At 39.4% G+C, this 15,963-nt stretch overlaps 1 protein-coding gene across 1 annotated transcript; it reads right to left on the minus strand.

Annotated features, from left to right (window-relative positions):
* Positions 1-581: 581 nt before the first annotated feature.
* Positions 582-14,250, minus strand: LOC144023496 (carbohydrate sulfotransferase 11-like). The gene is made up of 4 exons (XM_077529037.1): positions 14,073-14,250; positions 13,816-13,951; positions 7,944-8,023; positions 582-2,039 (listed from the first exon to the last, which is right to left on the minus strand). The coding sequence occupies exons 1-4, from the start codon at positions 14,100-14,102 to the stop codon at positions 1,197-1,199; spliced, it is 1,089 nt and encodes a 362-aa protein (XP_077385163.1). The 5' UTR covers positions 14,103-14,250; the 3' UTR covers positions 582-1,196.
* Between the last annotated feature and the right edge of the window lie 1,713 nt (positions 14,251-15,963).

The following is a 15,963-nucleotide window of genomic DNA, read 5'->3' on the forward strand; positions in this document are numbered from 1 at the left end:
TTAATTACAGTATGTCAAGCATATTTGAGTTATGTTGTGTATGAAATGAGCTCTAAATCACCGATTCTATTTATTTATTTTTTACAATCCCGAGGTATTGATCAAGGTGGAAACAAAGTGAAAATTGGAGCTGTCAAAAATTAATCGGCAACTATTCTCATAATTGAGTAATCATTTGGAGCAATTTTCAGCAATTTTCAGATTATCTTCAGTGTTTAATCAAAATAAGTTATTTTCAAACATTTTTTTTTACTTTGAAAAACAATGATTCAACTGGTAACATAGTACAACATCAATCCGCTAACCCTGCCCCCACCTCTTTTTTTTTTTTTTTAATCACTATACGAATACAAAGTTCAAAATGTACACAAATCACTGGTTAATAAACAGTAATCAGGGAGGAAAATGCTTTTGTAATCCACATTAAAGAAAAATTAAAATGAATCCAATTAGTCAATTAATCAATTCAATAATTGATGGATTAACTCATTTGCCCCCAATAACGTGTAAATACGTTTTTTAAAATGTTTTAAGTGTCCCAAAGACGTATTAATACGTTTTTTTTTTTTTTTTTTTTTTTTTTTTTTTTTAAATGCTAAAGCATACAGAAGGCTTTGATGAATGAAAGAATGGTTGCAGAAATGGTAGTTTTTACACAAACGGCCAGCAGGTGGCAGCAGAGCAAAGGAGATCAACCGGGGCCATCTAGAAAAAAAGCTAAATTACTTAGCTCTCTTCTAATGCTAATTGCTGCAAAACGGAAACAGATAGAAACATACTTTTTTTTCTGATGAAAGAAAAGACTTTAATCTTTCTTTTGGTAGGTTCCATGCTTTTATAGCAATTGAACACAATATTCTGCGGGCCTTGCCAAAATCAGTCAAAATTCAGTAAAACAGCCGGGAGCGAACGGGACTGCTTCTGTGAAAATGGCGGTGAGTGAATGAGTTTTAATGGATTCTAAAAATATTCAATAGTGATAGCACTAGTGAAATGTTTAGTTGTTTTTTTTAATCAGCCCCCTGTATAATACACACCCTCAATTTTTTTAAAATATTTTTTTTACAAAAAAACAAACAACAACGTGTTATTCACGGGATTTTACACTAGTAAATATTCTGGTTCACTAGTGTTGTCAAACGGCATCTTCATCCGCCGTCTGCGAACGCCCAAGACAACAAACACCCTCCGCCTCGTCAAAACTTGAGGTACGCCGGCACAGAGTAGTTAAATAAGAGGAAGTCCATGCGGAAGAGGTTGTACAGCTTCTTCTGATAGAAAGGGCTGATGTTGCGGAAGAACTGCGCCGTCATGTCTCCCGTCGTCCTGGCGCTCTTGGACGAGGCGGGAAATCGGATCCGGTCCTCCACCCCGGCCAGCCGTAGCACGTAGTCGGAGTCCTGCTCCAGCGTCTCGTATTTACCCACCACGTCGTAGTGGATGAGGCAGGGGTGGCACAGCGAGTGCACCCGCTCCCAGTGCTCGTTGAAGGGTTCCTCCATCTGGGTGGCCGGGTCCACCAGGTAATACACAAACTCCTCGAAGGAGACATCGTGGCCTCTCTCCAGGGCTTCCGGCTGCGGGTTGGGCCTGTGCCGGCGCACGATTTTGGTGCCGTATCGTTTATGGAAAGCCGTGTTGTAGCTTCGCGTGAATTTGTTGCGGTAGGCGGACACCAGCCGCTCAAACGGCTCGCGGACAAACACGAACTTCAGGTAGGAGCGCAAGCGTTGGTTGATCTGGGAAGCGGAGTACTCGGACAAGGTGCGCAGGTTCCCTGAGACGTGGGCCTCGTTGGCCGGGATCCCCAACGGGTCCCGGTGGGATCCGGCCGCGCCGGTCAGGACCATGAGAACTCGCTTCCAGTTGGTGCAGGCCACTTTGGGGACGTAGCAGTACAGCAAGCCGTGCTGGTCGTCCACAATAACATGTTTAAGGTCTTCTGGGATAAGGACTCGGCGTTTGCGGGTGTAAGAGCGACAGGCTTCTTCTAAAAACTCCCGTCGGCCTTGATGGATTGCCTGCACTGCTGACTCCACCTACAAAGGAAGAAACAACGGTCACAAACCGGAACCTTTCATTTGGAAGTACTGAAAGGTTTGCGCCTGCAAAAATGGCCGCAAATCGATGTGGAAGCTGATCGACTAAGTGGTTAGACGAAGGATCACGTCTACAAAACGGGCAAAATCAGAAGCAGGTATTCCCTCAGTCCGACACTCCCGTTTCGCGGACGACCGTACTACATACACAGTTCAGTATTTTAGTACTCAGTTCGTGTATTTTACGTCAGGTATGAGGTTGGACAGCTAAAGGCCGTATCCCACTGAGGGGCGGACATTTGCGAATCTAACGTAGGTCAGGGTTCGTTCGAACAAGGTCGCAGCATTTCCTAAACAGTCTTAAAGATTCTTTAACAAAGAATACGAACCTGCCGTCCCCGACAGGAAAATACACGCTTTTCAAATCACCGTAACTCCTGAACCGTTAGCGCTAGCAACGTAATTCCAACGGCTTCGGAAAGCAGAGAAGCCGATCTTTACGGCGACACCGCGTACGTTAGAGTAGATGGCAGAATGCCACGTGTGGAGAAGGGGGAAGTGGTGCGTCATAGAGGAGAGTGACGCAGGAGAGGAAATGACACGTTTTTCAAATCACCGTAACTCCCGAACCGTTAGCGCTAGCAACGTAATTCCAACGGCTTCGGAAAGCAGAGAAGCCGATCTTTACGGCGATACCACGTACGTTAGAGTAGATGGCAGAATGCCACGTGTGGAGAAGGGGGAAGTGGTGCGTCATAGAGGAGAGTGACGCAGGAGACAGGAAATGAGGCGTTTTTCAAATCACCGTAACGCCGGAACCATCAGCGCTAACAACGTAATTCCAACGGCTTCTGAAAGCAGAGAAGCCGATCTTTACGCCGATACCACGTACGTTAGAGTATATGGCAGATTGTCACGTGTGGCGGAGGGGGAAGTGGTGCGTCATAGAGGAGAAACAGTCCTTTGTCTTAAATATTCCTCAAAATACGAACCTGCCGCCGCAGCAGGAAAATACACGCTTTTCAAATCACCGTAACTCCCGAACCGTTAGCGCTAGCAACGTAATTCCAACGGCTTCGGAAAGCAGAGAAGCCGATCTTTACGGCGACGCCACGTACGTTAGAGTAGATGGCAGAATGCCACGTGTGGAGGAGGGGGAAGTGGTGCGTCATAGAGGAGAGTGACGCAGGAGACAGGAAATGACGCGTTTTTCAAATCACCGTAACGCCGGAACCATCAGTGCTAACAACGTAATTCCAACGGATTCTGAAAGAGAAGTGGAGCTTAATGTGCAGAGAAAAACAAACAAACAAAAAAACAGGCCGATTGCTATAATAGTAGTTTCTGAAGGGCTAAACAGTCTTTGTTGTCTTTCTTGTTGCAAGGACATTTTGAACAAGTATGAATGACCACAAAGACGGTTTTGAGAACCAATCAGACAACTTATAGAACACTTTGGAAATGCTGCAACCTTGAACATGTTCACAACTTCCTTGCGACAAGAAAGACCATTAAGACAGTTGAAAGACGTTCGGGAAGCACTGCGACCTTGAACATTCGCTAGCGTCGCAAACGTTCATGCCTCAGTGGGATGCGGGTCCCATGAGATGACGTATTGAGTCCGTAGAAAATAAACAGAGCAGTCAATCGAAAAATCTTATTTCCAAAGGGATCTCCCTAGATTGTGCTAGTGTTGCTTGTTTTATCTCATTCAGTTCTGAGCACACAGAAGAACAAACTCTAGGAAAAAAAAGCAACTCTTCAAGTTAATCAAGTCTTCTGAAGTCTCCGATATGTTTTCCCTCCGCACAAGATGCTTAACTCGAAACAGCTTCACAGATCAGCCATGACGCTTTCACGAATGTCAGGCCCTGCCCAAGGGGTTTTGAATTTATATTCTGCGCACAAGCGATGTATATATTGTAATCTGTGACGAATTATCTGTGACTGTCGGGTGAAACGCAACGAAAGTGTCTAATTAGATTTCTCAGTACAGCAACAAAGACGAACGGTGGGGGGGGATGAAATATTCCGTGTGGGGAAACAGCGTCCTATAGAAGTCACTGCTGGGTGGCGTCCATGTTTTGAGGCCAAGATCTTCGTGCTTCTCATTAGATTTACGGATCCCTCGAGGCGTCTCAATTCGTCACTTCTTTAAGAGTCTGCAGATTCCACAAGTGCGGCCATCCGTCTTTTGTCTTCATGGTTTGTTTCGAAGTATCTTGTTCTTTACATTAAACCAGGGGTGTCCAAACTACAGCCCGGGGGGCCATTTGCGGCCCGCCGTCCATTTTTTTTAGTGGCCCGCGACATATGCTAAAAATGGCATTTGACTAGGTTCAAATAAAATAAAAACAAAAATGTTTGGAGATGGTGAAAGTAAGAAGGAAGCGTGTCGAAAAAGCACAGGTGCTATTAAAGTTTATTTTAGTTAACTAAAACAAACGAAAAAACAAATTCAAAACAACAATTTCGTTCACGAAATAAAATAAAAACGAAGATGTTTTTAAAAAAATGAAAACTAACTAAAACTACATTTTATGTTGAGAAAACTAACTCAAAAAAAACTAACTATAATTATAGCAAAAAATGTCCTTTGTTTTAGTCTTTGGCAATTAATTTAATGCATGAGCCTTTGGGGATGATTTTAAATGTGATTTTTAGTAGATTTATTTTTGATATAAACCGGAATAATGACGCCGTGCCCATCGTGTTTTTTAAATATTGTGTACAAGTAAAGCACATTAAAAAAATAAAAAATACAAAAAATACAACTAACTAACTAACTAACTAACCTAAAACTAAGCATTTATTAAAGAACTAAAAAAACAAACAAACAGAAGCATCCTGAAAACTAATTAAAACTAACTAAATTGAAAAAAACAAAACAAAACCACATAAAAACTCAAATGAAAAATTCCAAAATTCCAAAAACTATAATACATATTATATTACAAATAAATTGGTTTATATATTGTAGCATTTTTCTAAATATGCAAAAGCACAAATAAATAATTTGTACAATTTGTAGGACTAAACACAAATTTCTCTTCATAACATTATGTGGCCCTTGCGTCCTCCTGATTTTCTGGATGTGGCCCTCAAATCAAAAAGTTTGGACACCCCTGCATTAAACTTTAAATACATCGACCTCGATGACCACGAGGTATCCCACTCGGAATCCTCCAACGGGTAATACAACTAAAATCGACTGGTGTCAAAGGAAATTGTCAATGGTTTTAAATTACACTGAACATCAGAATAAAAAAAAACAAATCTTGCCTCAGAAAGACAAAATAATGTTCCCTGCATGCATTCTATACTGAACATCCAAACGTCAAACACTTCTCGTGCACTTTCTTTCTTCCTCTTGCACTTTAATCCCACAGTAAAGCTGCAGAGTTCTTCATTGTCTGCAGCATGACACTGCCAAGTTAAACACATCAATAAATGTCACGACGTTAATTCAGCAAAAATGTTTGACCTTTGTTTCCCCCCCACCCCCTGAAACAGAAGTATCAAACCAAGACGCCAGGGAGATTTAAGAGTGCTTTGGATATCAATCACGATCCTCATTCAGGCAGGTGAAACTAAACTGAACTGAACTTTGAGACTCTTCTTTTTAAAAAAAAAAACCCCGTCAATTTGCATATTGGCTCATATTTAAAAGCATGCTTTTTTTTTTTTTTTTTTTTTTCAACAACCTACAGTACAGTTTTTGTTAAATCGGCATACTAAGCATTACGGATGTAACAATAAGCGCAATATCGTGATATCGTGAAATGAAAACTGCCGTCGTCGTCATGTTCACGACATTTAATAAAAGGAACACATCTGTTCAAAAAGTCAGGTTGATTTCCATTTGAGCAGTTCTAGCACCCTCTAGTGGCTAGATTATTAGTGCAATTTAATTTTCATTAGGGATGTTTTAGCCTTCTATGTTTAAAATCTATGCTAATTGTCAGATGAAGGGGAATCTAATTTGCTTGTGAAGCGATAAATGTGGGCTTGCATTAGCAAATAAGTGCCACAATATTGTTATTAGAGATTGTTTTTTGGTTTATATGCATTGCTGTTATGTACAAAATAACAATATTGTGCTTTCTTGAGTATGAGCTTTTTTTCTTTTTTTTTTCTTTTTAACAATATTGTGATCTTTTTTAATTAAATATCGCCAACCCCCCCCACAATATCATGATAATTATCGTATCGCGACCTTCATATCGTGATAATATCGTATCGTGATGTTTGGATATCGTTACATCCCAACTAAGCATATGGGAGGGGCTGATTTATTTATTTTTTTCAAATTGAAATGTAAAAGTCGATCTCTAGCAGAATGTAACAGAATGTAATTGGCAAGACGATATCGAGAAACCATTCTTAATTTAGAATATTGGACACTATAAAAACTTTTGCAGGTTAAATACTGCTAAGATCTTAACTTCCATCAATTTGTGGTATCCATCCATCCATCCATCCATTTTCTTGACCGCTTATTCCTCACAAGGGTCGCGGGGGCTGCTGGCGCCTATCTCAGCTGGCTCTGGGCAGTAGGCGGGGGACACCCTGGACTGGTTGCCAACCAATCGCAGGGCACACACAGACGAACAACCATCCACACTCACAAACACACCTCGGGACAATTCGGAGCACCCAATTAACCTGCCATGCATGTCTTTGGAATGTGGGAGGAGACCGGAGTACCCGGAGAAGACCCACGCGGGCACGGGGAGAACATGCAAACTCCACCCAGGAAGGTCCGAGCCTGGACTCGAACCGGAGACTTCAGAACTGGGAAGCGGACGTGCTAACCTTTGTGGTATCCAGTAATCCTAAAACCTTTCCAGCCCAACGCAATGGAATTTCACCGCTAGCAATTACAACAGCAATTTCTCAGTATGAGGCCCAATTCTAACTACTTTCCAGCTCATAAAATAGTGGCTATAAAAATGTTGTCACACAAGGTCGGAGTTGGTGAAATGGAAGTATGGCTTGCTTCCTAATCCAGGGAGGGATTTTTTTTTTTTTTTTTTAGTAATGATTTCACTTGGATTTATTGCATGCAAAAGGACAGTTGAGCCTTGAGCAACTGGACCCACTGAGGGGAGCACGGGATGTTCTGGGCGGGAAATGCTTCCAATTAGTGGAGGAAGCCAAATCTCCCTGAAGAACAAACACATTGGAGGATACGGCAGGACTCGTATTTAAAAGGCAGAACTCACACTGTCAAGGCAAAAAAATTTGGAGTTTAAAAAACAAAAAAAACAAAAAAACATCACAACACAATATCACGATATGATAATTATCACGATATTGTGGGCCAGTTGGTGATACAAAAAAAGTCACAATATTGTAAAAAAAAAAAAAAAAAAAAAAAAAAATTGCTCATACTTAAAAAACAAAACCTAAATTGTGATTTTTGTTCAATGAAAATGAAAAATATAAAAACATTATAAATATATATATATATATATATATATATATATATATATATATATATATATATATATATATATATATATATATATATATATATATATATATAAAACATATAATATATATATTGATACAAGCGTTACAATAAATTGCTACATTTTTATTATTACTAGAATTAATAAATAAATTAATAATTAATTAAATTGAATAAAAAATTTATACATACAATAAATTGAGTTCCTCCACAAATAGACTCTGTTCACAAGCATATTATGTTACCCTTCATCTGACCATTAGCGTGGATTTGAAACATAGAAGGGCCAAAACATGCCTTGTGAAAATTAAACTGCACTAAAAAAAAAAAACAACTAGCCACCAGAGGGTGCTGAAACTGCACAAGTGGAAATTAATCTGACTAGTTTATTTTTAAAAAATATCTCAAGTGCTCAATCAAGTGCCACTTACCTGGTCGCCATCATAAAGTGTCTGCAGAGGACTCCTCCGGGGTTTCTGCCCATTGCTTCTTTCCCCAAGTTGCTCCGAGGCTGAGGTAACACGGGGAAACAAAGTACCAGTCATTAAAATATGTGACCCAAGTGCAAAGATGGAAAAAAAAAAACATTTTTGATTTAAAGCATCAAGTATGTCCACATGAGGAAAATATGCTGATGAAGCTAAATGAGGATATGTGGCGGTTTGGAACATTGGTAATGTAAAAAAAAATAGAACACTAGAAAAAAAAAAAAGATTATAACATGCTGACTAGACACATCTAATTGAAGATTATAGCTCATGGGATATGAATGATAACTCACGTTGCTCAGATGGTAGGATTAGAGACTGCAAAAACGCAGATGTGAGTTTCAATATTTGTTTTGTATTCGATGTAGGTCTGTTTTAATGATGCGTGAAAAGATATTGGCATGCAATCACTAGCTTACAGGGGATGCACAGTAAACGGTATTATGGAAAATGACTTTTTAATGTTTTTTTTTTTTTTTTTTTTTAGCCAATAACTGGTCAGCTAAATTCGCTAAAGTTCTACACCAAACGATGTGGCTGTCAAAGTATTATCATGTCAAAGCCGAAAGAAAAACAGTGCTCCAGTGCTAGCGCTCATTAGCATTAGCTAACAGTGTTACCAGCATTAGCTTCTGATATTAATGTTATACTGTAATGTTAAGCTAAGTTGTCAAAATGTGTGGGTGTCGGATAATTGTGATAAGCCATGTTGTGCGCAAATAGTGCATTAAATTAGCAAATGGTGGCTACATGCTAGGTAAACAACTGTGTTACTTGTTCCAGTCACAAATTAGCTCTTTAGCTAACAGAGTTTGTTGTCTTCTGATGGAGCAACTCATCGAAGAGATATTGGCAAGGGGGGCAGTTAATGCGACGACTGTAACATCATATTTTTATTGATCAAAAGTAGAAGAAAAACACACAAATACCAAAAGCAGTAATTGTGAACTGCCAACGACACCTGCTCCAGCTTCGTAGCAAGGCAATGTGACATCTGCAAAAGACAGCTGCGCCATGAAATGCAAGCCAATGCAATTTCCAGCAGTGTAATCGCAAATATTAATCTTCAACTGAAATTTGAAGATGACGGCACACTGACAAATGATCTGAGAAGAAAATAACAGGGGCCAGCTTACTGTCATTTCCTTCGTGAAAATGATCACAGAGGTGGCACGGATGAAGGCAACAAAAAATAAATAAATACTAGTAGTAGCTATTTATTTATGTTTTTTTTTTTTTTTTTTTTTTACAGTAAATCCAATGTAGACGGCTAACTTTGTGGGGACTGGGGAAGTCTGAGGATGCGTGTCTCTTTCCACATCATGGTGTGATTGGGTCAGCTAGGCTGGCTGTGGAAAGAACTGGCCAAATGTTTTTCTTTGACCTAGTTTATCTGTACCCGTTGCTTTGATTTCTTGCATGGAAATATACAATTAATTCAATGTCAACATATATATATATATATATATATTTTTTTAACATCAGTTATCTGGTTCTACAATTGTTATAGTCTCATCAATACAAACTATAGTACGAGTAATACTTTGTGTCAAAATGTACAGTACATTGAATCTTGGCTATGAAAAAAGTCACTGGCACGCGTCAGGTTGTTGTCATGGCAACAGTCAGCAGAAATTGATCTGTTGCAATAATGTGGCGTTTTCTGTGCCTTGAAAAGACAAACAGAGGCATGGACATGTTTGTTATCAATCTCTTTTGTGTTTTGGAGATGATGATTAAGTGTCTGTGACGTGCGCGTATGCTTTGATATCCACACCATTGCATGGTGTCTTCCCATTGGCTGGTTGATTCTCAGTGAATCTTATTAAATCTTTTATCTCCGCTCGTGTCCAGTTGCCCATCCCCGCCTTAGTTGGTAGAAGTTCACCAAAAATCTACGCAACGTTACATCCGAATTTAATTTGACAGAATAATCTGTCCTGCTGCCTCCTGTTAAACGTAATATTGTTTTGTTTCTTTCCAATTTTGGGTGTGGAATGCATTTCCCAAACACTACAGTTATCTCCTGTTCCTGAAATCCCCCAGCCCCCAATCCCACCCACTATTCCGCTAAGATGCATCCAAATATTCGTATTGGTTTAACCCTGTCTAGACCCAAACGTGCCTTCTTTTTTTTTTTTTCCCCTCTGCATTCCTTTTCGACATGTTCAGAAACAGGAGCTTTGGCAATGCAAAAATATATAGAAGACGATGTGTGTTAGTCCCGTCTCGCTCATAAACGGACTTCTGTTATTTGGTCCCACTGGGAAAAGATCTTGACCCCTCCCCCACCACCCCCACCACCCCCACCCTAACCTCTCCTTGGCCGGTCCTGCCAAAAAGCTGGACTGAGTGAGACACTGTACAAGGGGAAGCCTGATCATTTTGCCCACAAATGTGTGTGTTTTAAGGGTGTTAGTGCAAAGGCAGGGCATGCGGGTGGTGTCATGACTTGCTTATTGACTCTTGGGAGAATGTATGCAGATGTAACATGTCATTTGTTACAAAGTAGTTGGGTATTTATGGAAAAAAAAAAAAAGAGAGAGACTGCGACCAAAAAAGTTGCATATGCGACTAATTTTCAGTGTGTGCGAGTAAATAAGTATTTTCTCTGTTTGTATTATTGACGCTATGTGCATTGCTTTGTCTTTTATTTGAAAACATTTTTAATTTTTATGTCTTCTTTTTTAAATACACATATGATCTGATTCCCCCCCCACAAAAAAAAAAAAGGTGCGACCAAATCATGTGCAGGTGTGACCAAGCACGGCTACCTGAGGAAAATTTTGTGCCGAGCTTTGCATGTTGCTATAACGCAAAACACTGTAAATCATCCATCCATCCATCCATTTTCTGAGCTGCTTGCTCCTCATTAGGGTTGCGGGGGTGCTGGAGCCTATCCCAGCTAGCTATGGGCAGTAGGCGCGGTACACCCTGAACCGGTTGCCAGCCAATACTGTAAATCATACAATATAAATTTTTGAAACAAAACTGACACCGACCGGCGTATTCTCACTATTATTCGACTGCCATTTCATAAAAATGTCAAATAAAGGCGTTAAGTCAAGAAGTCATCAGGTGAGTATGCCACAGGTGTACCAGTAATACTCTAAATCAGGGGTGTCAAACTCATGTTAGCTCAGGGGCCGCATGGAGGAAAATATATTACCAAGTGGGCTGCATCGGTAAAATAACGGTATATAACTTAATGACAAAAATACCATTTTGTTGTCTGGAAAAATTTGATATTTCTTGCAGTTTGACTGTAAGAATACAACTGGTTCATTCTGGTCACTTAGCCAAATTCTCCACTTTGCCTGTTCTCAACAATAACAAAAGGGCAACTGGGTCCATTTGGGGAGCCTAATTAGCTCCTTGTGAAATTTACAAATTTTATATTACATTTTTTTTTTTTTTTACTTTATAAAATCATCTCACGGGCCAGATTAAACCCCTTTGCGGGCCTGATCCGGCCCGGGGGCCGTATGTTTGACACCCCTGCTCTAAATCATCACATCTTTTTAATCACATCTGTGTCTGCCATTGATGACGTATACATTTTTTTTTTTAATATATTCCAGGCTCTTCTGTACCACGAGGACTATTTCCTCTTTAATCCTATAAAAACTTTTCAGCATACAACATGACGTTTATTAAGGTAAATTTATCCGGTAGAGCTGATCGAAGATCTGATTTATTGCTTAATGAATTGAATCAAATAAAAGATCCAGACAGGCAGTTCATGTTTGTTTTAATATGTGACTGTTCTCTGGCAGTTTTAGGAAACACTCGAGTAAATTTACCTAATCGATGATGCCACAACAGAACAAAAAGTAAAGTTTTACGAAAGCGAATAAAATATGCTTTGGTAGATGCATTTCATTATTTGGCATTTTATTTTGCTCATTTTCATCTCTGAAGGAACCATCAAGTATTTTTGCTTCGTTGACCTCACGTATGCAGATAAGGGAGAATCCAAAGGTCCCTCCTCATTTTCCTTCACCTTTTGACTCAATAGATACGGCCTTTAACTCATTCACTCCCAAAAACGTATTTATACGTTTTTTAGGTTTTTGTTTGCTAGAGTTTTTGTATGAAGGCTTTGATGCAGTTTCTGACCTGAAGTGGTCGCTTAAAGCGATGGTAGTTATTACCAACGGCCAGCAGGTGGCAACAAAGTATAAGAGATCAACCAGGTCCAGGTTAAACGGAGTCAAATGCTATGTTTTTTTTTTTTTCCTGATGAAAGAAGAGACACATTTTTCTATTGGTAGGTTCCATGTTTTTATAGCAATAGAAAATGAAAAAGGCTGGGAGTGAATGAGTTAATATACGATATCAATCAAAAGAAAACTACAAAGTTGACTGCAACAGCTTCCAATCACCACAAAAAAATCTACTTCACCTCATGTGACACATTTTCAGAACCCACTCACCTTCCTCTTCCCTCCAAACAACAAGCATGGGAAATATATACATTTTTTTGGCACATGATTTTGCAAGGCATGTGTGAATGAGGCCATTGTGTGTGGCCAAATGGACCTGGACAAGGTTGGCTTTGGGGCAAACAATCCTGCAACCTGCCAGCTGAGGAAAACCGTCATCATCCACTAAAAAGTAGCAGTTTGGTCATAAAATGGTTCCACAACTCCATTTCTGCATGTCAAATCCATAAACACAACTGGCATGATTTCCGTTTGTGTGCTTTTAATAGTTCGGCACCGCAGTGCGCAGCTTCACAAAGTTTTCCGAAATTGTGACACACGATAAAGACAAGAAGAACACATTCAAAGTCCAGCTGGCCTTATTGCACAACACTGACTATTCGGATTAACTTAGTGAAAGTCCAAACATGGTTTAGAGGGGTTGTTGCCTCACATGGGGGGTCTTCTGGTTCAATTTGACCTTGGGTCGCCCTGAACCTTAAACGTGTTTGCTGACTGCTTTTCCCTTCATGTCCCCTAACCAATTACACAATGTTGTATAAAGACAATAAGTACCACCTTGTACATCAGGAAAACAGGAAACTGTCGTCCTATGAACGGATAAGACAAAACTGAACATCAGTACTATATGTTCAAAGATGACAAAAAAAAGAAAAGAAACATACTTAGAAATGAACAATGTCCCTAATGTGAAACACGGAGGAACATCTGCTAACATGCGTATGCAGTGTCACAAAGCATCACGAGTCTTGCAACCGGACAATAATGACCTAAACTAAACCACAGCAGCTAAAAACACAAAAATTAATTAAAAAAAAACAAAAGATTAAACTATTCTGAAGCCCTGACCTAAATCCAATCAAACAGCTGTGAGAAATCAAACCGGAGACAAGTTAAACATTTTTGCCTGTTTCATGAGTTCGATTAAAAAAAAAACCAAACAACTTCTATTGAACCACATTTCAAAAGCAATGTCTTAGTTTCATTGATTAATATTCTGTAAAAAAAAAAAAAAAAAAATACTTTTGTCAGATTCAAAACATTTCTGTGACCTACTGTGAGTTTTTCTTTCATTACGCGGTGGTACCAACAATACTGTCCACGTGTTGTCATGACATACCTACATAGTCACACTAACAATTTTTACATATAAAGTGTATGTATAATAACTACAATATATAAATTGCTAATATTTCACAAATTTTGCCAAGGTACCTAAACGTATGAGCACAACTGTATGTAGGCCTACGGTACCTGTATTATAATAATGTAGTGCAACATTTGCATACAGCGATAGATAGATAGATAGATAGAGAGAGAGAGAGAGAGAAATGCTGACGTTTTTTTTTTTTTTTTTTGTCTACTCTCACCTGGTTTTAGATTGGTGTTGAAATAGAAAATGACCATAACGAAGCATCCAAGACTTAAAGCAAAAAGCATTCGGGTGATTTTCGGTTTCCTCATCCTGAGTCCTCCGGAGGAGACCGCCGAGTTGGAGTCCGAATCCTGCCGTGGTTCATGCACAAAAAAAAAAAAAAAAAAAAAAAAAAAAAGGTTGTTTTTTTTTTTTTTTTTTGTTCGGCCGGGCTTGTCTACTTGATCACCGGCATCGATCCGCCTTTCTGACCTTTGCCGCGCTTCCAGTACATCCTCGCATGTCCAGTGATGAAGACGCGGACTCGGAAGCGCAGATTACCGGAACCGGAGCCAGAAAGCGTAAAAAGGGATCCCAACGCGTGTCAAAGCAGGCGAGGCATTTTATTCAAAGATGCTTTGGTCGCCCGGGTGGCTTCTTTCCAAATGGTCCGTGCCCAGTTAACCCTTCCCTCCCCAGCCCCGGATGCAGTACACACCGCAGGGTTTCCCTATACTGAAAGCTTTCAAAGTAAAACGCGCTGTCGTTCACATGGCCCGATCACATTGTGACATCGTTTGGAAATGCATGACTAATGTTTGATTTGGACAGGCTAGAGTCGATAGTTATAAACACAACCATTGGTTGGATCTAAATATATGTTATTGCTAGTTCGGGACTGGAGCTATGTTTCCGTTTACACAATAATCCGTTAGGCGCTTTTATTTTGAAGCTAATGGGTTGAAAAATGTGTTCCCCGGTGACCGAGCGGCGACCATTTGTGACATCTACACACGCGCGCGCGTTTGGCGTCGACGTAGGAAATGTTTATTCAACAAAAGGGGTGTGAAAATGCCTGATAACGGATATTAATATTCTACTGTACTGATTGGTTTGCGTGGTAATAAGGCGTTGTGGTTCTGCAGGGCCACCTTGTGGCCTTTACGATGCAGTTCTTTGTTTGCTTTTTCGGTTAAATGGTAAGTTGTGGAACATGATTTAGTTGTCAATTTGTGTTTTCGTTTATTTATATGCATTTGAGGAGCAGCTGAATCATGTCCTGCGTGTCGGATCTTTTTTTTTTTTTTTTTTTTTTACGCACGGAAGACAACAGAAACCATCAGAACATTAAACCAAATTTGTATTTACATGCACTTGTCGAGATAAATTTAGTGCAAAAGTGTAACTTTCAGTTGTGTTGCAGTTTTAGTCAGAGAAACTTGTAGAACATAAATATGTAGTTCTCCAGGTACAAGTTACTCAAGCACCAAATTTAACTTGTCACTCGATCCTGACATTGATGAGCCAATGCTGCTCTCTGGAGGCCATGTCAGAAACACTACGCATTGGAAATAATAATAATAATAATAATAATAATAATAATAATAATAATAATAATAATAATGAATACTGATTAAAACAATCTTTAACATGATTTTTTTTTTTTTATTCATTATAAGGTGTATTTACTTTGACAGGCTATATTAAAGTATTCAAAGTACCATAGCAAACAATTTTATTTTGCTAAAAGTCAACATTCTATCAATAAGTAGCTAAAATTAATACAAAGAACTTAATTTTGAGCATCATCTTGCTCCACATGATCAGCAGAGAATGGTTGAGTCATGTCTAACATCATATTGAAAAGGTTACGCAAGTGTGGCACTCCCCTGTGACTCAAGTCGGCCAATATGATAAGGAATGTGTTGCAAATAGCAAGTCATAGTGAACCAGGGATTTGCTCATAACTGCAGTCTTGATTACACAAGAGTCAGCAAATTAAGTAAAAAAAAAAAAAGTTCTCACAAAGTGCAGTATCTGCTCACAAATACCAGTTGGGAACTTTTTATTGGGATGGGGAAGAATAATGGCACCATTTGATAGCTAGAGATTATATGAGCTGTTATGATGAAAAGTCAATGCTATCCATTTTTGACCCCATTTTTAATCTTGCTGCAAAACGGATACCGTTGAGGAACTAACCATGAGTTTGCACTGTTTAAACTTTGTGTTGTTTTGAAGCGGGCCATTGGATATAAAAGCATAACAAACACCTTTGAATGAGCTCATAAGTGAGTGTCCACATAAGATGGGTAATTTATTAAGCCTTTAACAAAAGAAAGTGATCAAAAGGCCGGTGGTCATGGCAACCCATGCAGGTGAC

Source organism: Festucalex cinctus, chromosome 8 (genome assembly GCF_051991245.1).
Source record: "Festucalex cinctus isolate MCC-2025b chromosome 8, RoL_Fcin_1.0, whole genome shotgun sequence".
NCBI classification, from domain to species: Eukaryota; Metazoa; Chordata; class Actinopteri; order Syngnathiformes; family Syngnathidae; genus Festucalex; species Festucalex cinctus.

Bases quoted from the DNA above. Each gene is read 5' to 3' on its own strand.
- LOC144023496 (XM_077529037.1), bottom strand. From the start codon at position 14,102: ATGCGAGGATGTACTGGAAGCGCGGCAAAG. The intron at 8,024-13,815 runs GTGAGAGTAGAC...GTGTTACCTCAG, and splicing joins CAACACCAATCTAAAACCAG to CCTCGGAGCAACTTGGGGAA. The intron at 2,040-7,943 runs GTAAGTGGCACT...CTTCCTTTGTAG, and splicing joins CACTTTATGATGGCGACCAG to GTGGAGTCAGCAGTGCAGGC.